The sequence below is a fragment of the Podarcis vaucheri genome (genome assembly GCF_965113315.1).
Source record: "Podarcis vaucheri genome assembly, chromosome: 11".
Taxonomy (NCBI): Eukaryota; Metazoa; Chordata; class Lepidosauria; order Squamata; family Lacertidae; genus Podarcis; species Podarcis vaucheri.
In genome coordinates, this window is record NC_138749.1 from 11,017,173 (window position 1) to 11,042,745 (window position 25,573).

Genomic DNA, 25,573 nt, shown 5'->3' on the forward strand with positions numbered 1-25,573 from the left:
ATTGGTACCTTTGCCACGGAGTGGCAACAATTCAGCAGGTGCACCTGCCCCCTTTCACTTCTGTTCAGTCCTTGAAAAATCATCCCCTGTTCAGCTCTAATGTTATGCATCCATTTCAGAATGAAGCTTGTGTCCATAAGAATGAATGAATGAATGAATGCCACAGCAATATCTAAAGGCCAATCCACACAACCAGACTTGAGCGTTTGGTCAAAGTGAGTGATCTGTGCAGTTTTGAAAACGTGTTTGCTCCACCAGGTGTGTGGCTAAGAACTGAGTCCACATTGCCTAAGATTCCACTCAGGTTGTGTACACATTACCATTTATCGTGGCTCCAGCGAGCTCATGCTGCTTGGTGTTTGAAATCAAGTACACACAATGTTAATCCCAATTCATATGTATCCTGTATTTCCTTGAGAAATAGTGCTGTTTGATGCGTTCCCCCTCAAATCAGCTCCCATCCGGTTTGAAAATTTAAGCTGCCGTTAAGTTGAGGTGTGTACGTTTTGAAGATCAGTTGCACATGCTCAGATGACAGATCCCTTGAAGCAGAGTTGGGGAATGCAAATACAAGGCACCCAAGTCAGGCAATGTGCATCGATTGAAGAGATCCTCACCCCCTTGCTGACGTGCCCAGTAACATAGGACTTGAAACACAGCAGGGGGACATAAGCTTGTTGCATTTTTAACTGCTAATGCGTACGTACCATTAGTCTGGCAGATGGTGAGAGCAAATGAACTTGGGTTGCAAGCAAGGTGCATGGTGAATTAGCACACAACCACTGCGGCCTGCGTCAAATTAGCACAATCCAGAAGCCACAACTCATAACAATTGTGCCCCGTTTACGTTTTCAAGCTGAATTCAAAGTCCTGGTTTTGACCTTCACAGCCATAAGCAGCCTGGGCTCAGAGTGTATCAAGGATCTCTTCCTGTTGAGATCTACTGTTGATACCTACCCGGGGTATGAGCAACACAACAGGGCCTTTTTTGTTCGGGTGTCAGGAATGTCAAACGTTTTCCTAAGGGACTCGCCTCTGGCCTATCATGCACACATTCCAGCAGAGAACTAAGACATTTTCGCTGTCATTTTGGGGGTGCTCCGTTTTAATGATGATACCTGCTACTTTAAATGTGGTTGCAGAATATTTAATTCCTAACATTGTTTAATTTCTAAGCAGTTTAATTTCTAACATTGTCCATTTGTGCTTTTTGTTTTACTTGCTTTAAAAAAAAAAGATTTTTTTGTTTGCCACTGGAAAAGGCAGGATTTAAGTACTTGAAATAAATATGTAAATTCACATTTCTGGGTTTTGGTGAATTTATAAACTTACAAGGAGAACAAATTTACCTGTGTTGGCCTCAAGCCAGAAAAGGCTACTTGGTTAACACCCTTACGCTTGCAAAAAGGAGTTATTGGATCATTAACAGCCATAAGCAGACGGGATGTAAGCGCAAGGAAGCACATTACGGCATTTCTTCACATTGCACAAGCTTGTCATGTCACAAAGATTTTCTCCTCCCCTTCCACCCCCACCTGAGAAATTAAGATTCTCAGACAATGTGAAAACCCCTAATGAATTTCTTGTTAATGAATGGAGGTGCTGAAATCATGACAATAAAAGGCATGCAGTGTATCAGTCACCGATGGTGCATTTATAAAACAGGAGTGAGGAGTTTGTGGGGAGATAAAAAGCACATCTGCTATGTGCTAATTAATCAAGCTGATTAAGACTCAATTTGCAGGGTATCTAGGCAGAGCACCGGCTCCTGAAAACCAGCTTCTGTGCAACTGGCCTCTTAAGTGCAGCAATCTCATAAAAGCACCAATCAATGTGTTTGTGCGCGTGCACATGTGTGTGTGTCTGGTGCGGGGTATTTGGCAACATTATCTGCCAGGCCATGGTCCTATGGAGGTGTGAGGTTGGAATGGGGGCGGGGGGAATTTAAACTGCTATTGGGAGTGGGAGACTAAAGACGAAATGGTGAAGGTGGCAACGATTAAATGGGCTACCTTATTAAGGAAAAATTACAAAAGACGATGTTTTGGTGGTACCTGACACCCAGCAAACTAGTAAAAATGCACAGAAAAGGGTCTAATCTATGCTGGAAGTGCCACAATGTAGAGGAAACCCTAATCCATATATGCTGGCCATGTAAATATACTAGCGAATACTGGGAGATGATGATTCATACAGAATTAGAAAAGATCCTTAAGATCACATTTACCAAAAGACCTGAGGAATTTCTGTTAAGGATAACAAGTGATGGTATTCTGAAAGATGCACACAATCTCTTTTTTTAAACGCAACCACTGCAGCTAGAGTAGTATATGCAAAAAAAAAAAGAAAAGAAAAGAAAAGAAAAGAAAAAGATATACGCATGAAATTTGGCAGAATAAATTGATAGAATACACAGAATTAGTAACTATGACCGTGAAACTAAGAAATAAGAATGAGTCACGGATAAGAGACAAGTAGAAGTGCTTTTAAGAGTATCTTAGAAGGTATAATAGTCAATTTAACCTACAAGTAGGAATGAACATATGAGCAGCAGATAACATTAAATAAAAGATGATTTGAGACGAAAATGGGTGGAATAATAGATTATAAAGCTGACAAAAGACTGCCTAGAATGCCATGGAGAGATGGACTGGGAAGTCGGAGGATAAGAGATAACGATGAATGCTGTATGATGTATATGTAAGTTGTAAAGATGCATAAACCAAATAATAAAAAAGGAAAAAGAAATATGTGACCCACAACAACCAGTCATTGCTGCTGCTAGCAGCCCACAAGGCTGACCATTTGCTAAGGCCTACCAAGTAAGATTACCAAGATCGGCTGAATCTGATTTTCTGACCCGGCTGTGTCTTATGTTATCCAACAGCGAGAGGCTCTCACTTTGAGCGGAGATGGGCTCTGGGAAAGTCATACGCAGCGTGCATAGCCTCCGATCTAGCCAAGCCACGTGCAAAGGGAGACCACGGTCCAGAAGGCTTGTTTCTGGGGAGGTTATTCTACAAAGATGGCTTGCTCTTCCCGATCAGTTATTTCGATATTGAACGAGCCCCTTTCAACATGCTCACATGCGCCTCTTCTGTTCTGAAGAACTACTCTCTGTGAGTGCGTGGAATAGTGGCTGATATAGGTGCCTTCCCGCCCCCCGCCCCACATCGGTGGAGACAGTTCATAGGAGGGCACACCTGCGCTATTTTGTGGTTCTGCCTCGTTTTCTGCTCTTTCCGGTGTGGCAGCCATCTTGCAATATGCTGTGACCCCACTCCAGCCATTTTGTATTATGGCATAACAACAACAACAACAACAACTTATTATTTGTACCCCGTCCATCTGGTTGGGTTTCCCCAGCCACTCTGGGCAGCTTCCAACAGAGATGAAAAATACATGGAAACATCAGTCATTAAAAACTTCCCTAAACAGGGCTGCCTTCAGATGTCTTCTAAACGTCAGGTAGTTGTTTATCTCTTTGACATCTGATGGGAGGGCGTTCCACAGGGCAGGTGCCACTACCAAGAAGGCTCTCTGCCTGGTTCCCTGTAACTTGGCTTGTCGCAGTGAGGGAACCACCAGAAGGACCTCAGTGTCCGGGCAGAACGATGGGAGTGGAGACGCTCCTTCAGGTATACTGGGCCAAGGCTGTTTAGGGCTTCTAAGGTCAACACCAACACTTTGAATTGTGCTCGGAAACGTACTGGGAACCAATGTAGATCTTTCAAGACCGATGTTATGTGGTCTCGGCGGCCGCTCCCAGTCACCAGTCTAGCTGCCACATTCCGGATTAGTTGTAGTTTCCGGGTCACCTTCAAAGGTAGCCCCACGCAGAGCGCATTGCAGTAGTCCAAGCGGGAGATAACTAGAGCATGCACCACGCTGGCGAGACAGACATGGCAACCGTTTAGTGACCGGCACCCACCAGGCTTTCTCCAAATTCCCAAATGCGCCCACTGGCCCAGAAAGATTGCTGACCCTCAGCTGTGCCATCACAAAGGGCATTGGATGTGCTCTGACTTTGTAGGAGGCCCTACTGGGTCAGAAAGAGAGACAGCCAACTGAAGGCATCTTGCCTGGAGGCCCATAACAAATGTGGCATGGAGCCTGACCACAGGGAGATGGGAGTTTGTTTGTTTGTTGCACCATGTCGATAACATGTAAATTGGGCCTCTTATTCACACTCAGACACACACACACAAGAGTGCCCTTGCTGTGCAGTCCGGCAAGCCTCTCGTCTTGAGCCAGCATTTGTAAAACGATATTTCTATATTTACTTAAACATCTATTTAAAGAGGAATCCTTCATAATTACTCACCCACAGATAGATGACACTGTTTTGGCTGTGTTTATTTAGTTTCTATTAGCGATTGGCAAAAAGTCTACTGTGGCTTTAAAGCAGCTCTAGATGAATGACCCCTTGATCATAAAATAAGGTACGCTGCCTTCTTATTTTTTTTTTCTTTTTAGTCCTTGTGGGAAACGGATGGCAGAAAGGCATATATCAATGTCTCCTCCTATCATTTCCAGATAAAAATACAAAAATCCAATAAATTCTAATGGGACTGGCTTAAGAGGCAAATTCTCAGAAGGACAGAGTGGTATTTTAAGTATCCTGACACTTTGGGGGTCATACCAGACTGCAGAGGGACAATATGCAGAAGTTCAATTAAGTGATCTTAAATATACACCCTTAGTTGAACGCCCAGGCCCCATTTCTGACACAGTGGGTTACCACCACAAGTATTGTTTACACCTGTTCAAAGTATGCATACAGGACCAGTCACCATGACAGCTATTAGCAGAAGCTATAACTAGCCTGACTTTCATTTTGTTGGGCAATTTTTTTATTATTATTAAAAAAGAAAGAAATGAATTTGATGGGATTTGGACTGGGCAAATACGCAAACTTTGCATTATCTGAATGTCTTTCTAGGAGATTCATATTTATATATATATTCTTCAAAAAAAATCTAATTGCAAATCCCATTTTATAGCACTCCAAGTTTGCCTGTGTGGGATGCAACCCTATCGTTTGGATAATCTAACGCTGTGGGCCAGACAGGTTTAAACCTTCTGTTATGAAGTTTGGCTCAATCAGGGTTGGCTAAACTATTGTTTGACTACAACGCCCATCATCCCTGACCACTGACCATGGGGGCTGAGGCTGATGGGAGTTGGGAGTCCCAACAACATCTCAAGGGCCACATGTTGCCCACCCCGGGGTTCAATCCCCTGGAGAGGGTGGTTCAATATGTATGATTAATAAAACAAAATAAAAACCTCCTAAGGTTAAGACTTATTGGAATGTGTTAACTTATACCACAGCTAGCCTGGAGTTGTTTGGAGAATCTCTCCCCATAACACAAAAGATAGTTTGGAACTATGACATAGCAGCGTAATTGGCTGAGCACCGGACCATTTAGATCAGTATTATCTAGCTGCTACCCAAGAGATGGTAGGGAGTTAACACGCAGTCATCTGCAGGCAGAACACATGAGCCAGCACAGAGTTATGGCCAGACCCAAAAGGCTTGTTTTGTTCCCAAGTCAATTTACTGAGTATCCTGGGAGATGCCTCATAATCTTCCGTAACGGCCAGGGGTTCGCTTAACAATTCGCCTAGGGGTCCTCGTGCACATGTGTCTTGTGGGGAAATGTTTCACAAAAGTACAGGCAGCTCCCCACTCCCTGGTTTGTGTTCCAAGTCACTATGCGTGTTGGCGAAATTGTGTATAACTGAAACCCATCGAAAAAGCCGGCAAACATCTGCACTATATTTAAAGCACTGTTGTAAGACTTTTTAAGAGTCATGGCTTCCTCCCAAATAATCCTGCAAGCTATGGTTTGTTCAAGATCTCCTAACAATTCCCAGCACTCTGATGAAAATACAGTTCTCAGGATTCTTGGGGGAAGTCGCGATTCGTGAAGTGGCATATAATAGTGCTTTAAAGGCATAGTGTGGATGTGACCTTCATTATTACAATCACCAGCAGAACATCACCCTCCGTGCATTTATCGCAGTATAGATTTCACTTCTTCCAGCCACTGACCTCTCTTGGCTTAGCTTCTCAACAGGCCACCTGTTTTCTTGCAGAAGAGCAAAAGAGGCTAATCCAAGTGTGTACGCAGTAAACCCATTTGTAACATAAAAAATGTTGTTTCTCTCAATCTGGAATGATCCATGCTCATCCTCAACACGCTAGATCATGCCACCCATAAGGGTAGATGTGGTAACTTCACAACATATCTGAAAACCCTTCCTTTCATTAAGTTATCCATGCATTTTCCTCCCGACTTGAGAAATTAAGAAGGAAGTGCCTATTACAGGTATTGGTACAGTGTCAGTTGGACAGGTCTGGATAATCACCCTCCTGATGGCTGGCACCACATACAGCTGTTCTCAAACTGCGGGATAGCACAGAATCAACCTGCAATGAGCTTTTATTTTCTGAATGATACGGGTTTCTCAAGAAGCAACTTTTCAGGAGCGAATTTTTTTGTAACAGATCTAAACTGTGAGTGGACTACGTAGGGGGGGAAACCCAAACACTCTAGTGTCCATTGCTTATAGAATTGGCAGCCTATGTTCTTCTTTGGCATGTGGGAATGTCCCTTTGACAACTGTGAAGCTGTTGTCAACAGACTCTTGAAGTCCTGGAAGACCATCACAGTCAACAACGTCATATTTGCTATTGAAAGACCAGGTGTTAAGAGTGGGCACACTCTTTTGAGAACTGCCCTCCTGGCATCTGCCACATCCTCTTTGAACACCAGGGCCCAAAGGAAGCCTGCTCTTCCAACTGCCCCGCAACTACTACTTATAACAAGAAGGCCCAAAGCACTCCTGGGGCAAAATTAGAATAGCAAGAAGTAGCATCACACTCAACTCACCTGATTTTCTGGATGATGATGGCTGTGTGTTCTTGAGCATGGCTGTTGACTTAGAATCACTGGCGGCGGCAGCAACTGCAGCAGATGCGTTCTGTGCAAAAGATTATATTTTAGTTTCCTCTTAACTGTGTTGCTTTGAATACATATTTTGTATTTTTAAAATTCTTTTTATTGAATGATTTTCATGGATAACAAAGGTACATAAAACATCTCTGTTTTCAGTTCAGAGTCCTATCCGTAGGTTACATCTGGTATGGGACGTTGCTATCACAGGCATTGTGAGGTTGTGGGGGGAAGAGTTTTATTTTGGGGTGTTTTATTTGATGCTTTGTAAACTTCTTTGATATTTTTGTTCTTAAAAAAATATAAAGTGTTATAGAAACGAAATGAAAAATTATGTTGCAAGGAGAAAAAAGACAACAATGGCGCCGGCAGAAAGAAAGAACAAGCGTTTGCGGCGATTACGACTGCGTCCCTTCCCCAAAGGAGTCTACAAAACTGTAGCCATAAATCTGCGTTAACAAATCTTGTGTCATGGCTTGGTCTGCAACATGAAGCAGGGGACATGCACACAACACAGATCCGCCACATCTGTGGCAACATGAAAGAGCAAAGAAAGTGAAGCAATAACTATTTGAATGGGAAATGCTCCAGATGAAACAGCACCCTGGTAGTGTTATTCAAATAGATTAAGAAAGAATAGAAAAACAAGCAAGGCTTTAGCATGCAAAACACAGCCTTAATTCCTGCAACAGCCGGTGACAAATTGAGAGTCACCCGTAAATCACTGCAGAGTATCTTGTGAGATTCGATCTCGGGCCAAGATGTAAGGCAGCCAGGGCGTGCTTGTGAAATGGGACCAGCCCATTTGATATCGTTGCATTTATATATCAGTCATCGGTGGAGGGAGTGCAAAGGACTTGCAAAGAGGAAGGAGGGGAACCTCTGGGGCTTTTCTTTTCGCTTCTGAAGAGGGAACAGAATCCCAGGCCTTTCCTGATATGCCCTGGTTGCTAGCCGTGTTCTTAGGAAGTCAAGAGGCCACAGGTTCTGTCCCGGCTGTAAATAAATCGGATTGCATTTTGGCAGGGCGAAGCCCGTTTTAAATTTAAAAGGCACAGGGCTGAGGAGGAGGAGTGGTCCTTTTTGCTATAGAGATGTACCAGGGCCCCATCTGCCTGCGCCAACCTCTATATCCCATTCCCGTCATCACCCTCAGCTGCTTTGGGCTGCTGCTAAGACCCGGCATTTGCGACACGCGCCTCTCCTTCCAGTCTGCTGCTGGAACAGCGGTATGTTCTTGGAACAGAGCGGGGATAACGGAAGTTCCGTCCCCAAACAGCTTTGAATATGTCATCATTTGCCTTGAGCCCCTGCGTTTGGCACCGTATCACTTTCCAACACAGATTCAGTAAGCCTTGATCACTTCCAAAGGGGACAATTAACAGTGACATCCCAGCGGCGTCTACTCAGAAGTAAGCTTCACTCAGGTCAACACGGCCCGCTCCCATGTAAGTGCATGTAGGATTGCAGCCAGAACTGGTTTGCACCTATCCTGTACCCAAGCATCAGACCAACGCAGCTTACGGATGCACAAATTGCCCATGCGATCAGGTGATCAACCAGCTAGAGGGCAGGGCCTTCAAAGCCCTTTTTGGATCCGTGGTACAGAGGTCGCACACTTAGCCCTAACAGAAGGCCACCGTACCCTGATAAAACGTACTTGGTTGTTTAAGCCCTTTGAAAAACAATGTAGCAAATGGGGTTGGGGATGCAGGATGTAAGTCAAAATAGAATTTTAGAGAAAGCCTGCGCCATTTATGAGCCACGAAGCCAAATGGAATCCATTGGGGTCAGGCATAAAAGTTCTGGCGGTTCCCTCACTGCGAGAAGCCAAGTAACAGGCAACCAGGCAGAGGGCCTTCTCGGTAGTGGTGCCCGCCCTGTGGAACGCCCTCCCACCAGATGTCAAAGAGAAAAACAACTACCAGACTTTTAGAAGACATCTGAAGGCAGCCCTGTTTAGGGAAGCTTTTAATGTTTAATAGGTTATTGTATTTTAGTGTTTTGTTGGAAGCCGCCCAGAGTGGCTGCGGAACCCCAGCCAGTTGGGCGGGGTATAAATAAATTATTATTATTAATATTATTATTCACTAGAGAATCCATAAACTGTATGGATTCACCACCAGCTTGAGTAACAGGAGTCAGAAGCTGCACAGACCTGCAGCCTTTATGTCAGGTTTCCGTTTTCATTTTGGAACCGTTCACCATTAACTTTTCATGTACACATGCAAAATGCTTTTTATGTGTACATGGGGGAAAAGATAATGGGCAGTATCCAGTGCACTTGTTCTGCTGGGGTGTTGTTTCTCAGTCTTTTCTAACGCATGCCCCCTTTCAGCTAACAGGAAAATCCCATACTCTTCTCATACTTTTAACGTCAAATAATAATTTTGGGCTTAATAATAAAAGTAAATCTAAGCATTCATATTCCGAAATATATATGCAAATTTTCAAAAAACAACAACACCACCCACATGAAATTTAAAAAGGCGCCTTCAATTATTATTAATGTGAGAGCCGTGCTTGCCACATCTCAGGTCACTTTCAACAGCCAGTCTGTCGCACCGTTTTGCTTTAATAGCCACAAGAGTAGAAACACCAGCTTCGCAATGCCACACAGATGGTATAATGATGAACAGAGCTGATGGAACAAGAAGAGATTCCCCCATCTGGGATGGCTATATGGGAAAAAGGCAATTCAACAAATATACAGCAGTTCATCAGAGGGCTGGTTAATGGGAAAGTTTTTTCTGCTTACGTAGTGGTTGATGAGATTCTGGCTCTCTCCAAACTGCTCTGTTTTTTGCAGGTGCATTCTGCAACATGTAACTGATGCAAAAAGTGATGGACTTACACCAGACCACCCGCCCAACATTCTGCATTATTAGTTGTGTGATGTTTCCGCCGTGTCACCATATTATTGTTGTTTGCAGGGGCACTCTCAAAATACAGTGCAGCAGAAGCAGGGGGAAAATTAACTGGAACTGATGCACATAGAGACCTAGGAAGTTACAGGTTTTCAGCATTACTTCAGGGTAATACACTGATTGGACATATGTTCAAATCAAAACTTCTGCAGTCTCGAACAGTAATGAAAGCAGGATCTCATATAACTGCCCCAATACCATCATGAGCACAAATAATCATAAACGCACAACAAAAAAAGGAAGTCTGCAAGGGTTCTGTGGTGTTGAGTCACCTCAGTATAATGTATTGTCTCACACAGTTGTGTAGCGGTTAGAGAACACTCTGCTCTAACTTTCTTCTTTCAGTGATCACAAAATTACCCTGTCCGGCTGGAAAATTTGATATGCACCATAGCAGATTTCAGTGTTTGTACTTTTGTTGGTCCCATACAATGAAAGACACAAAATAGGTAACATGATATTTTTGCTAACAGAGATGAGGCTTGATAGTAGGTGAGAAAGCGTTGTGTAACTGTGTTCGTTTCCTTTGATATATTTTCTTCCCTCCCACCTCCCCCCCTGGAAGGAAAGAAATAATTCTATACTTCTCTGTCTCTCTCTTTAATTTGGGGCCAAGGATTTAACAGCTTGCGAGAGCACCAATTCAGAGACAACAATAATGTTACATTTCCTGGCACTGAAAAGAACCCCCTGCCTCTTATAAGTTACTTCAGGATGGCCTGATGATGGAACTTCCATTTTATCTGTGAACACATCCAAACTGAGAACGGTCAGTTCACAAGGAAGTTGGTGCTTCAGAAAGGAAAGATGTTTCTTCACAATGAAAATACTGCCAAGTGGAATTTCAGAATATAGGCATCAGGGTCATGTAAAGAAATGGAGCCTTTAATTGAAGCTGCAACGCTTTCCAAGATAGGTGTTTCAGCGGATTCTGATGAAAGGTAAGCTTCCATGTTACCAGATGGAAGAAAATTTTACAGCTTTTGCCAGCCAAGTGACATCCACTTGCATTATATATTTTGGAAAGTTGTGTGTTTATTCGTTCATTTGGACACCTATTAAGATATCAAAACCATTTTTTTTTTTGTGATGGTTGCTGAGAGCCATTTTTTGTCTGTGTTTGGATATAGCAGGACACCATTTTGAATCAAGATGGTGGTGGAATGAACCTGATCAAAAGTGACCTTAGCCACTGATTTCAAAACTGCACTGATTTGTTGGTTTCTTGGAATTCCTGAGCAACTCTGGAGACAAGGCTTCCTGCACATAGACTGGCTACATATGTGTTCTAGTCATGACAAAGAGGTACAATTTCTAGATATTCCATTTGACTGTGCCCAAGAGCAATTAGCCATGTCAGAAACCCTGGACCTAATCTTAAGTGGTGCTCAGAACCTGCTGCAAGACGTAGGTGTTGTCAAGCCAACTATGAGAGCAATGACCATGGTGGTATTAAACTAAACATTTTGTTGTTGTTGTTGTTGTTATTGTTGTTGTTGTTTAGTCGTGTCCGACTCTTCATGACCCCATGGACCAGAGCACGCCAGACACTCCTGTCTTCCACTGCCTCCCGCAGTTTGGTCCAACTCATGCTGGTAGCTTTGAGAACACTATCCAACCATCTTGTCCTCTCTCGTCCCCTTCTCCTTGTGCCCTCCATCTTTCCCAACATCAGGGTCTTTTCCAAAGAGTCTTCTCTTCTCATGAGGTGGCCAAAGTATTGGAGCCTCAGCTTCACGATCTGTCCTTTCAGTGAGCACACAGGGCTGATTTCCTTAAGAATGATAGGTTTGATCTTCTTGCAGTCCATGGGACTCTCAAGAGTCTCCTCCAGCACCATAATTCAAAAGCATCAATTCTTCGGCGATCAGCCTTCTTTATGGTCCAGCTTTCACTTCCATACATCACTACTGGGAAAACCATACATGTAAACAAACGACCAATTGCCAAGAAAACCCAACATGGCCACATTTGACTTCAAAAGAGCAAACTTTCCCCAAATGAGATTGGTAAAAAGAAAGTTTCTTCTGTAGAGAAGAAGCTGGTCTTTCAGATATTTGGAGCCCAAGTCATTACGTGCTTTAAACACCAACATGAGCACCTTGAATTCGGCCTGGAAATGAACTGTTGCTCATCATTCTTCTGCAGGCATTTGGGCCAGTCCTTCTGGTGGAAGCTGAGAGGCGCTCTGCAAGTGCTGCCATCAGAAGTGGCACCAAAATAGATAAATAGTGCAGGCCCAAAAGTAGCTTTAAGGGGAACTGATATCTGCATTGGATCTCATTTTCCTAAAAATAACGCCTTACTGATTACTGGGTTGCCCTCGGGGAACGGACACAAACAGAGCTCCCGCTTGTCGCCTTCCAAGAAATGTTTGTTTCTTTGTAGATGGGCAACAAAATCTTTGTGACACTGGAATGGTACCTCGGATCATCTTACCCGAAGCCAGGATTTGGAAATTATATTTATGGCTAAACTCAAAGCTGCTCCAAAAAAACTCTTTAGCAAAACCAGCTAAAGAGGGAGAAGGCAAGTGTTAAGAATTATTAATGTTATTATTTTTACGTGTGTCAGCAGGAAAGACTTTAGATAAGCTAAAAGTCCACTTCTGTCCTTAAAGGTATTCTTGGGATGCTGGTATTTTAACCATATGAATACAGTAATATAAGAAGTCCTCCCCACAGCTGGAGCATTGTAAATCCTGTCCCAATGAATAATCAAGGGAGGCATTTAAAGCATTTACAAGACGGTGGCTGAAGTCCAGCATATGCATATGCAAGGGGATGAACAGCCATGTGAAGGACCCCCATGATGTCCTGTTTATTGTGTATTTATGATGGTTTCAGGGCAGTTATATGTGATCCTGCTTTCAGTACTTGTAACTTGCTTATGATAATCTACAAACCTTTCTTGGCCACAAATGTCCCGCTTTAGTTGTGCTATAGAGCAAGAATACCCCTATAGACATCAATAATGTGGTATGGAAAACTATAGTTAATTCACCCAGGAAGTCTTTGATTGCGGCACACCATGAAAATAAGAGAGAAGGTGTGGTTTGAGCAGGCCTAGGTCTCGTGTATATCAAACTCAAGGTAAGTTAATGTCTGAACAGGGTTATCAGCTAGGATAAACATAACCTTTGGCTCTTGAGCCAAACAACACAAGCAGATCCCATACCCTCCAACACATTGAGTACCAAAACTGGGAATGTGCATCTTTCCATCTGTGCTCCCAAATCACGCAACCCATGCAATATCATGGAGTCTGAAAAATGTGCTGTTATTGGGGCCGTGCTCTAACAGCTCCCCAAAATGATTGATTGGGGATGCCCCGCGAGATTATGCCCCCCCCCAGCGCATTTTTCAGGGTGAGATCTCAGTGTGAAATCACGCGATATCACAGCAGCCATATCAGTTGCCATGCTCTTGCAGAGAAAAATGGGATGTCTTTTTTTTTCTGGGACACTTGTGGGGTATGAGATTCAGCATAACTACTTGGCATCTGAGGGCAGGTGCCAGGGTTCCTGCAGGACTCACCGATATGCTGACACTGACCCTTGGTACTCCAAGCTGGCTCTGTGAACTTCAATTTTAATTTCCCACGATGCCCTGGAGTGACACTACATCAGGCGCAATGGGGCATTATGAAAAACTAAAACCGGTAGTTGCCCTTGGTGTGTTGCTGCCACCACCAACACGAGGAAAGTCTCGTGCGAGATCACCAGAGACCACTTTGGCCAGATGCCCCTCAAACATGGAGCTGACCCTGAAGACAAACTTTGCAGAAGTCGACTTACAAGTTAATTCAGTTAATAAATCACAAGCAAAGCAAAGCAAAATAAAAATGAACCAGTGCCTACCTTTCAGCCTTAAAATGTGGCTCTGTGAATGGTTATGCCTTTTTTTTTAATGTCCATGTAGAAATGTGCTTTGATTGAATGCAGCTATTAAAATACCAGACCTGGTTTTATTGGCACTACTATCAGCATGAGTTAAGGAAGTGGGAACTCTCCGTGTCAAGAGGCAACAAGGAAAAAAAAAAGACAAAAATGATTGTTGTAAGGAGTTCTAGATCAGGGTGGGCTGCCAGCCAGCTGCTGCTTCTTTTTTTAGTGCTCTGACAAGTAAAACCACATTCTGTCAAAGAATCCAGCATTGGGGCCCAGCAGACCCAGCAGAATCCATAATTCCTGATCAGGCTACTGTAGGGTGGCCATACCTCTGGAATTTCCCAGACATATCTGGAATACGCCAGTGTCCTGGCGGAAACCAGCAAAATGTCCAGGAAAATCTGGGCGCATGGCAACCCAGGTTGGCAGCGTTGTTTTTGCTGATTTTCCTTAAAGACAGCTCAAAAACATCAGTTTTGTGTGTGTGTGATTTTGCCAAAAAAGCTCACCAACTTTTCTGTCCGGATTTTTGCTGCTCAGAATACGGCAACCCTAGGCTACTGAAAAAAGCCAACTGGCATTTTCTTTGCTTTTATTTCCTAGCAATGGCACACTTTTAAAAGGCCCTGCAGGAACCTGCGCTGCCATCGGACCGTTGGGCTCATCTTGTCTACACCAGGGGTCAGCAAACTTTTTCAGCAGGGGGCCGGTCCACTGTCCCTCAGACCTTGTGGGGGGCCGGACTATATATTTTTTTTTGGGGGGGGGAATGAACCAATTCCTATGCCCCACAAATAACCCAGAGATGCATTTTAAATAAAAGGACACATTCTACTCATATATAAAAAATAATAATTCCTGGACCATCCACGGGCTGGATTTAGAAGGCAATTGGGCCGGATCCGGCCCCCGGGGCTTTAGTTTGCCTACTCGTAGTCTACACTGACCGGCAGCAGCTCTCCAGGATTTGAGGCAAGACCGTACCTGGAGATGCTGGGCATTGAACCCGCGGCCTTCTGCTTGCAATCCTGTTGAGAACTTGGGACTTTCCTCCTTTGGATCACCCAGCTTCTTTTCATGGAGGGTGCTGTCATGCCAGGGGCCCCAGTGAGGCGAAGACAAAAGCCTTCCCTAAACTGCTCCGCAAAGATAGCGGGGCTGCGGGTGCCCAAACCAGCCAGAGACTCAGGCTAGGCCCAAACACGACCCAGGAGTGGAGTAAGGCAGCAGTCCAAGGTCCGTGGCACAGGCAAAGGGCACAGCGCGCAAGGCAGGCCGGAGGCTTGTACTCGGGAACTAGGCCCAAGGAGGGCCCTGAGGCCTAGGAATCGCATTGCTCAAGGGGGAGGCCTTCTGTGTGCTGAGCTCTGAAACCGCAGCTGCAGGCAGTGAAGGAGTTTGAAGCCCTGCTTACTCACAAGTAGACCTCTTGGCCTAGTAGGCGCCTGTGTGGCTGGAGCCAGCTCATAGGAAATACTGAGCTCGATGGACGCAGTGGCCTGACTAAGGTAAGGCAGAGTCCTTTTATTCGTTTTTGTAGAGGGAAGTGAGGGGCAGGTGGGGCTTGCCAGTCTGGGAAGGCAGCTCACCCAGGAGAAAGAAAACTCTGGTCCTATACCACCACTGCCTTGTGGGATTTCTTCAAGAAAAGGCTAAGGAGTAAACCCAGTGGCTTTTTTTATTTATTTTAAAAAATATGTTTAGGGGTACTCTCATTCTGTCTGAGACTCAGGAAACACTGCAACAGGAAATGAGGGGTAGCAATGGAACCGACGGTTTACTGTGCTAGAGAAGAAACTAAAAATTTTTAATTTTAATTTTAAAAACTTCTCCCATTAGAGTCACAAAATGTTTAGGGGTATGCATACCCCTGCGTCCCCCCAGGAAAAAAAATCGCTGAGTAAAGCCAAAGTGGAGTCCCTAAGAGGGTTGAATAGCACCTTGCACACCTTTTTCTGGCAACTCCTACAGCCAAGCTGGTTCCAAATGTATCGCTCTTTTCCTTTGGACCACATCAGCCAGGCTGGTGTGTGTGTGTGTGAGTGTCTTGTCACCTGGGAAGCCCAGGACCTCCATACATGCTGTCCAGGCTTGCGCCCTGGGGAGATTGCAGTCATACCTCATGATGAATACGCGTCAGGTTAAGCATTTTCGGGTTGCGCTCCGCAGCGACCCAGAAGTAACAGAATGGGTTACTTCCGGGTTTCGCCGCTCACACATGCGCAGACACTCAAAATGACGTCACGCGCATGTGCGGAAGCGGCGACCCGTGCATGCGCAGTCGCGTGTTACATTCGCTTCAGGATGTGAACGGGGCTCCGGAACGGATCCCGTTCGCATCTAGAGGTACCACTGTATAATTGGTTGCTGCAAATGCAAGTTTGACTTTCACCTCCAGAGTTGCACTCCACTGTCTCTTGAGACAGGCGAGTGCCAACATCAAAAATGTAATATCACTTAGGCCTGCTGTGATTGATAGTTCCTAACTTGAATGAAGAGCAGCCCAAACCCGACTGAATAACAGTTCAAACATAAGCATAAGCACAATTTAAATCTGTAAAATTGTCTTCTGAGTAAATATGGATCAGGTTGTTAACTGTTTTAGGAGGCTGTTTTGACTGGCAGCGATGGGAAGCTGTAGTTTGTGGCTTGGCACACCTGCTTGAGCTGTCTGGAGTCACCTGTATTTCAAGGCCACTCATTAATTTCTGCTGATTTGCTTGGGACTAACCGCTTTCTGGATCATGAAGGTTAATTTTGACGTATCTCAAAGGTGGTGTTGATGCATGGAAGATCCTACTTGCAGGAAGCAGGCAGGACTTCATTATTTTGGCCTCTTCCGGACCTATAAATGTCAATGATTTGAATGAATGGATTCTGCCAGGAGATTTGTCTCAATATAGCTTCTAAACAAGGTAACTGTCAGCTTACCTCCACCAGGCTCTGGCCTCTTCCACCTTTTAGGTTTCGAGGCAGCCTTGGAGTTGGTCTTGAAGACAAAGCAACATACATCAGGAGAGCTAATTTTATTCAATTGGTTCCTGTCTCAGAACGGTGCCAGGAGGAAACGTGTCTCCTTTAAAGCTGTCTCTGTTACCGGCTTGTTTGCCGGAATGACTCGGATGGTAATTATACTGCTCTAATATTGACATATTTAAATCGCATCCAAGCAAAACAAATTAATCCCACCCACCCCACCTTCTTGGCTTTCACGTTTCTGTGGGGACCTTTCATTTAGTTATCTGCAGCATGGCAAACACATCTTCCAATCCTTGTTTACTGTACAGGGTGTCCACATGTTTTGTGCGCAAAGTATGTTAGCAGCAGAGGGGGTGTGTGTGTGATTGGCTGTGCACAAAGGGCATCGTGTGGTCCCCACTGATATACATGGGCAAGACTGGGCAGATAATAAACCTGCCTGCCGCACAGGAATATGCTGTTTCATAGGAGCCAACTCCTAAGGGCTGAGGTCTCTTTGCTCCCCCCATAAAATAATTGATGAGGCCTGGGGAGCCCAAAGTTGATGGGCATTTCCATTCAAATGGTGTGTGTGTGTTGCATCTTGTGATTGATTATTCAGGGTGGGGCTTACCAGCCCCCCGCCAATATTTTTTTCCAGCTGTCACCCCTGCTGTGTTTACTTGTCTAGCTCTAATAATCTGTGTTCTGCTTATGCCATCATTATTATTATTATTATTATTATTATTATTATTATTAATTATTGGTATCCCACTCATCTGACTGGGTTGCCCCAGCCACTCTGGGCAGCTTCCAGTATACAGTGGTACCTCGGTTCTCAAATGTCTCCATTGACGAACATTTTGGAACCCAAACCTCCAAAACCCAGAAGTAAATGCTTCCATTTTCGAATGCGCTTTCACTGCATGTTTTTCAATTTTCTCAGTTGAATTTGCAGACAGCCCTTTGCGCCTCGGTTTTTGAACATTTCGGAACTCGAATGGTCTTCCGGAACAGATTACGTTCAAGAACCAAAATACCACTGTATATAAAAACACAGTAAAACATTAATCCTTAAAAGCTTCCCTATACAGGCTGTATAGACTAGGCAACCTCCAGATAAGCATAATATGAGTGGCAAGCCAGTTTGTAGAATCACAGAATCATAAAATTGTAGACTTGGAAGGGACCTGGAGGATCATCGAGTCCCAGGAATATATATAACTGTCCCTTACAGGGATTCTACCTGCAACCTTGGTGTTAAGAGCTCCACGCTTTAACCAACTATCCGATTCCAATTCTTGGAAGTCCACTCATTATGTTTTGGTTATAAGACTTACAACTTTCCCCCCAAGGGAACCTGGGTTTGAGTGTTTACAGCAGAATGAGAACATAAGAAGAGTCTGTTGCAAGAGGCCAATGGCCCATCGAGTCCAACATCCTGTTTTCACAAAGGCCAGCCACATGCCTATGGAAAACCAGTGATCAGAACCTGAGCACAAAAGCATCCTCCTCATTTGTGACTATGCGTTCAGAGGCATTATGCCTCAGACTGTGGAAGTAGAGCATAGCCAGTGTGGTTGGTAGCTGCTGATAGCCTTAGCATCCCTTCTTCCAGGCTATAGGTGGAGGGGTTTACTCTAAATTGAGAAGGTGGGAAATCCAGATTGCCTGGGTGGGACTCTGAAGGCTCAGTCCAGGTCCTGGCAAAGAATGCTGGCTGTCCTTGCAGTGGCTCCCAGCTGTACCCTGTGATCTAGCTGGCGATGGAAATTCCCAGTGTTTTGATGTTGGACCGTTTCTGGACCTTGCCTCTTTTGTTGTGACTTCAGACTGTGACCAGACGTTGCTTTTCGGATTGTCCCTGGGGGTGGATTTGGGATTGCCAGATTCAGTTTAATCTAAAGCACAACAGCAGCTAAGTTTTCTACGATAGCTCCTGAGATCAAGGAGTGGGTTTCTGTCTGTGCCTGGATACCGTTAGGTGCCATTTTGAATTGAGATGGCAGACTGAACCATTGAAAACTGCACTGATTTTTTGCTTTTTTTTTTGGATTCTTGGGTATAAGGCTGCTAGTGAGTATGAAATATATCACAATCATAGCAGAAGCTTACCAGTTTGTTGTCAGACAGCTTGGTGGTGGTGGTATCTTACTTTCTCCAAGATCAATTTGTTTTTATCGAATAAGATGCTCGCCTCTTCTAGCTGCCCTGAAACTGCAACAACGAAAGGAAAAAGCCACTTTTAAAAGCCAGGGGATAAAGGAGGAAATGATTAGGAAAAACAGGACTCTGGTGGGAAGAATGAAAGAGCAGGTATCAGGGGCAGCGTTAGGTGAAACTGGGGATTCCATTCAGCTTTACAAGAATTCAGTGGATCAGTTTGTAAATTGCCTCCAGTCTGAGGAATGTGAAAGCTCTGCTCCTGAATTTTGTGCTGCATATGCCTGCCAATGAGGCAGAAACACACTTTTGTTTCTGGCTTGGAAACTGCTGCTATGGATCTCCAGTAATAAAGGAAGCAATAATAATAATATGGATAGCCATGATGGGCATCTTCAAATATCTCAAGGGCTGTCGCATGGAAGATGGAGCAAGCTTGTTTCTCCTGCTCTTGAGGGTAGGACTCAAACCAATGGCTTCATGTTACACGAAAAGAGATTTTGACTAAACATCAGGAAGAAATTTCTGACAGCAAGAGCTGTTCGACTGTGGGACAATCTCCCTCGGGAGCTGGCAGATTCTCCTACCTTGGAGGTTTCTAAGCAGAGGATGGATGGCCATCTGTCATGGATGCTTTAGTTGAGATCCCTGCATTGCAAGGGGGTTGGACTAGATGACCCTCGGTGCCCCTTCCAACTCTACGATTCTAATATTCAGCATTTCCACAGTGGTTTTGTAACGCTGAAAGCACTTCACTCCCGTTTATTTCGTGGTTCTTCCTTACGACAATCCCATGAGGTGGGTCGGTGTTCCCCATATTGTTGGTGTGGGTCTGAGGCAAAGAGATGGAAGGCCTACCTGAGTACGTGGCTGAAGTGAGAGTCAAAAATGGGGATTTCCCTGATTCACGGTTTAGCCTGATCTCCGATACGTGACACCAGCAGTGCTCCTGGCAATCTGCCTGTGATGTTCCCCTAGGAAAGTGTTAAGCGAGAAAGAAAGAACGTTTTGCTTTCTGTTCCTTTGAATGCTGCATCTGTGTGTTAAATAATCAGCCTTAACAGTTAAGGGCTGAGCCTTAACTCTGCGTGCTGTGGGTGGGTGAGCAGCGGCAGAAACCACAAGGCTTATCACATCCCAAGCTGATCCGTTCTCCCTTTGGCCAAGATACCAAGAGTACAATAAACATTGGGCAGAATTCAGTGGCTCAGTAGAAAAGCCCTTCAGGCAGAGTGAGCTGGGCAGATCTCTAAATCAAAGTGGCAACTTCTCTCCCCCACCCCAATCCTCAAGAGTCTTTGCTGCTCAAGACAAGTGGCGAATTTCAGGAAAGATTTACAGCACAATCCTATACATCGGGTGAGAAAGCTTTTTCCAGCTGGAGGGCTGCGTTCCTACTGCATGCCAGTGGTGGGCAGGGTCAGAGGCATAAATGGGATGGGGGGGGGGAGAGCAACTGATAGGATCCTTAAGCTACATTCCAGCCACAACAAAGCCAGAGGTTTCTACTCTCATGGATCTCTCCATTCTCCACCTAGTCAAAAGAGAGCTGCCCAAGAGGGCTGGTTAGGATCATGCGCTGGGGAATGGCAGTGGTGCCTTTGGGTCAGCGTAGCCTAGAGAGGGACGTGGGTGGCGCTGTGGGTTAAGCCACAGAGTCTAGGACTTGCCGATCAGAAGGTCGGCAGTTCGATTCCCTGCGACGGGGTGAGCTCCTGTTGCTCGGTCCCTGCTCCTGCCAACCTAGCAGTTCGAAAGCACGTCAAAGTGCAAGTAGATAAATAGGTACCACTCCGGCGGGAAGGTAAATGGCATTTCCGTGCGCTGCCCTGGTTCGCCAGAAGCGGCTTAGTCATGCTGGTCCCATGACCCGGAAACTGTGCACCGGCTCCCTCGGCCAATAAAGCGATATGAGTGCCGCAACCCCACAGTCGGTCACGACTGGACCTAATGGTCAGGGGTCCCTTTACCTTTAGCCTAGAGAGAGAGACCTGGAGGGCTGCGTTTGGGCTCTGGGCCTGCCTCTCATGTCTATCCTATTGCGTTCAATGGTCCTCACTCCAAAGTAAGTGGATATAGGAGCCTTAGGGGATGCTCACATTGCGCTCCCACTGCTAATTTCTGAAGCCGCATTCCACATAACCCTAACCACAATCCATATTGATCCTGCAGTTCCTTGGCAAATACTGCTGCTGCATGCATTTTTCCCCCAAGCCAGTTTCAGTCTTCTTAGAAAACTGGAAGTGGGGTCAGTGGTAATCTGAACATACCCTAACAACCATTGTTCAGGCGCAGATAAATGCAGAAGTGCAGATGGAAGCTTAATGAATAGGATTTCTGTCGGCAGAGGGATGTCTCAGGGGCATGGAAACCAAAAAGGCCATACGCATCAGGTGAAGACGTCCCCAACCCACCTCTGATGTGAATAACTTTGTACAAATACGGCTCGAGGTGCAATTGGAGGGGGTGGGGAATGGCCTCACTTCATTTAAACCCACTAAGGGCAACAGATCCTTGGTTTCCTCCAGTGATAAAGCTGGTGGAACTAGATTCTCATCTGATTGTTATTATTATTTCTTATTTATTGAATTTCTATCCTATCCTATTTCTTATTTATTGAATTTCTATACTTCCTTCATCCAAAGATCACAAGGCAGTTTGCAACATCTGATCCATTTTACTACTGATCTTTTGGGTGCCAACAGTGCTGAATTAACCAGTATACAGATTAAGCATGCATTTAAGGCACCAGCAAAGTGGGGGTGGGCGCACACACACAGAGCTTTCTTGTTTAAAGAAATTGACATTTGACAGTAGTAATCATGGGGAAAACCATAACTTCATTGGACTTCTTGACCCTTCACTGCACACTCTTCCCCTGTTTTTCTGTTCTCTTTTTATTGCTTATCTCCACCGAAACTAGAGGATGTCCTCAGGGGCGTACCTAGGGGTGGGCCAAGGGCACAGGCTTGGGTGGGCCCCCTTCAAAAATCACACCTCTCCTTGATGATACAGCTCTTTGCCAAGGGCGCAAGGGAGCCCAGGTATGCCTCTGGGTGCCTACTAACGGCAATCAAAATAATGCAAGGAAATAAGATCCTGTCATGTGTTGCAGTAAATCTGTTTGTTTGTTTGTTTGTTTGTTTGTTTGTTTATACATGTTATTTTATGGTTTAATATTGTTTTTCTTTTGAAATTCCTGGGGAGGAGCCCCATAATCTTTTCAGTGCTTAGGGCCTATAATGACATTTATTTGGGTACTAGGCTAAGAGAGACTTCCTAAAGAACCCCAAGATATGAGAGTTTATTCTGATGGACTTGTCCAGCCTTTCCCAAGGGTCTCAGAAAGCCTTTTAAAAAAAGAGTTGTGTGCAATATATTTTATATTGCACCTTATTTTGTTGAGGTACTGCACTGACAAAACAGGCAGGGTTTCAAACTGGAGCATGCTAGCATTCAAGTCACACAAAAAAGTCAATAAAGAGGCACGCCTGGTTGGGGCTAAAAGGAGGGCGTCAGGTTGGGGAAGGCTGTCCTTGATTTAAAATGTTCTCTGTCCCTTTCCTCCCTACTCCGTTTTCCTAACTGAATGAACAGCTTGCTTCCCTTTCTGAACTCGGGTTCTGATTCTGTCTCTGGCCTGACTGCCCTTTGAGGCAGTTCCCGTTACGCTGGAGCCCTAGACTTATGGGGGCCAGGGAGAAAGTACGTGACTTATCTGAGCTGACCGAGAGCGAGAGCCAGCGACAAGGGAGCCAGTAATAAAGGCTGGGAATCATTCCCATAGCACAACCAGGAAGAAAATGCAGACTTCCTGTCTCCTGGTCCTGTGGCTTACAGATGCCAATCTTCTCCAGCCTCTACAAACAGCAAGTGTGGGACAAATGACCAACATGAAGGGGGGGGCAGGGAGAATTGTACACAATTTCCCAGGATATAAGGATTGTGCGCGCACACACACACACACACACAGAGCCACATACCCAGATATAACCTTGAACATATTCCCTTGATAACGCCCCATATTCTCTGTTCCTTTTGCTGTGCGTACAAGATAGTTATTAATTGTGTCTCATCTTTCTGCCAACAAACATACAGCAAAGCACAGACTTTTTGTCCTTACCTTTAAAGTGCTTTGTGTCCTTGCTCTAGCCTCTATTGTTTGCTTTCACTCCTGCCTGCGCCAGGGCTGGTGTTAGGGGTTGGCCGCCCTGGGTGCCTCTCAAGGCTTGCATCACCCCAGTGAGTCTCCTTCCAACCCCAGAGACCCCTGGCCATGTAGAGGAACATCGGAAGCTTCCTTGTACTGAGTCAGACCATCGGTCCATCTAGCTCAGCAATGTCCACACTGACAGGCAGCGACTCTCCGGGGTCTCAGGCAGGAATAATAATAATAATTTATTATTTATACCCCACCCATCCGGTTGGGCTTCCCCAGCCACTCTGGGCGGCTTCAACAAAATATTAAAATACAGTAATGCATCAAACATTAAAAGCTTCCCTAAACAGGGCTGCCTTTAGATGTCTTCTAAAAGTCTGGTAGTTGTTGTTCTCTTTGACATCTGGTGGAAGGGTGTTCCACAGGGCAGGTGCCACTACCAAGAAGGCCCTCTGCCTGGTTCCCTGTAACTTGGCTTCTCGCAGTGAAGGAACTGCCAGAAGGCCTTCGGAGCTGGACCTCAGTGTCTGGGCTGAATGATGGGGGTGGAGACGTTCCTTCAGGTATACTGGACCGAGGCCATTTAGGGCTTTAAAGGTCAGCACCAACACTTTGAATTGTGCTCGGAAAAGGAGCCTTTTCCAATCCTATCTGGAGATGCTTCTGGGGATCAAAGCTTGGAGCTTGTGCATTCAAAGCAGATGCTTCGTCACGTCCCCAGATGTGCAGGAACACCTTCTCCTTGCCATTGCTGCCAGCTTGCCTGCCTTCTCCAAGACGGAGAGCAGTGGCAGGAGCAAGGACCATAGAATTATAGGATTGTAGAGTTGGAAAGGATCATCTAGCCAAACCCCCTGCAATTCAGGAATCTCTGCTACAGCATCCATGACAGATGGCCATCCAACCTCTGCTTAAAAGCCTCCATTGAAGGAGAGTCCACAACCTCCCAAGGGAGGCAGTTCCATTGCTGAAAAGCCCTTTAGATATTTGGGGATGGCTGAAATATTTCCTCCCCGTCTCCTCTTTGCCAGGCTAATCATACTCAAAACCCGTTATTTTTGTGAAGTCTCTAGAGCGGTGTTTCCCAAACTTGGGACTCCAGCAGTTTTTGGACTACAACTCCCACCATCCCTAGCTAGAAAGACCAGTGGTCAGGGATGATGGGAATTGTAGTCCAAAAAACCGCTGGAAAGCCAAGTTTAGGAAACAGTGCTCTAGAGGTACAACCTCATTTAGTCTTCACCCTAAACAAGAGAAAACTGCATGTGAAACTGCATTTCCTTGTTAGTCCTGCTTCCTGCCCCATCCCTCCCCCTTGAGCTGCTGTTCTTTATTGCTATTAGGTAGGACCTGCAATAAAAAGTTGCAGCATGGAGTGCCCCTTGTTCAGGTTTCAGCCAGCCAGCTCTGCCCCGCATTCCATTCCGCCTCCACCTGATATTCCAGTTTCTCTCCTGATAAGTCAGCATGCTCAGTCCTCACTCCTCTGTGTGGGGAGGGAAGCTTATTTATTTACTAAATATATGTCCCATCCTTCATCACTAAAGATCCCAGGGAGGCAAACAACAAGTGATAAAATTATTATTATTATTATTATTATTATTATTATACAATTCCAATTCAGATGCAGACTAGGAAAGATCTCACCTTAAAAGGCTTGTTGGGAGAGGTTGGTCTCAAATATCCCCCCAAATTCAGCCAAGGCAGTGCCTGTCTACTATTCAAGGGGAGGTCATTCCAAAGGGCAGGAGCCACAACACTAAAGGCCCGATTCCTACACTGTGCAGAATGGACTTCCTGATAAGATGCTCTCTTTCCCTTAGGGTTTCCCCTCCTCATATATATTTTTCCACCAGACATTCTCAGGATGCACATTATGAAAAGCTATGTGCTGGAGGAGACTCTTGAGAGTCCCATGGACTGCAAGAAGATCAAACCTATCCATTCTGAAGGAAATCAGCCCTAAGTGCTCACTGGTAGGACAGATCCTGAAGCTGAGGCTCCAATACTTTGGCCACCTCATGAGAAGAAAAGACTTCCTAGAAAAGACCCTGATGTTGGGAAAGATGGAGAGCACAAGAAGAAGGGGACAGAGGGCAAGATGGTTGGACAGTGTTCTCAAAGCTACTAATATGAGTTTGATCAAACTGCGGGAGACAGTGAAGACAGGAGTGCCTGGCGTCCATGGGGTCACAAAGAGTTGGACACGACTAAACGACTAAACAACAACAACAATGGTTAAATGCAGCTTTGTGGCTTATTCCCTTACCCCTCGTGTGAAGGGAAGAGCAAAGTGGGGTCACTGGCGCATTGAGCTCATCGACTCCCCAGCTTTAAGCATGGGACTCATTGCTCAAAAGCAGCCAATGTGTCTGAAGTGTTTTGAGTGTTCTGCAGTGCCGATTGTCTCTGAGCACTAAGTACCATGATGCATTGTGACTTTGGTTCCCTCTCACCTGTGCCCTTGGCAGCGGAGGCCTTTGTGGTGACGCTGACTTGTTAATTGTTTCATAAA

The 25,573-nt window shown here is 45.2% G+C and overlaps 1 protein-coding gene and 1 long non-coding RNA gene across 2 annotated transcripts in view; one reads left to right on the forward strand and one right to left on the reverse strand.

Annotated features, from left to right (window-relative positions):
* Positions 1–14,777, reverse strand: part of SMAD7 (SMAD family member 7) — a gene marked incomplete at its 5' end in the record, with an annotated part of 110,863 nt that extends 96,086 nt beyond the window's left edge. The window contains 2 exons of the mRNA XM_082242079.1: positions 6,900–6,990; positions 14,763–14,777. Of these exons, the coding sequence (XP_082098205.1) occupies positions 6,900–6,939 (40 nt within the window). The remainder of the gene's footprint in view (positions 1–6,899; positions 6,991–14,762) is intronic.
* A 19-nt stretch (positions 14,778–14,796) lies between these two features.
* LOC309514321 overlaps positions 14,797–25,573 on the forward strand; it is a 56,655-nt gene continuing 45,878 nt past the window's right edge. The window contains exon 1 of the long non-coding RNA XR_014211922.1: positions 14,797–15,286. This is a non-coding gene — a long non-coding RNA (uncharacterized lncRNA). The remainder of the gene's footprint in view (positions 15,287–25,573) is intronic.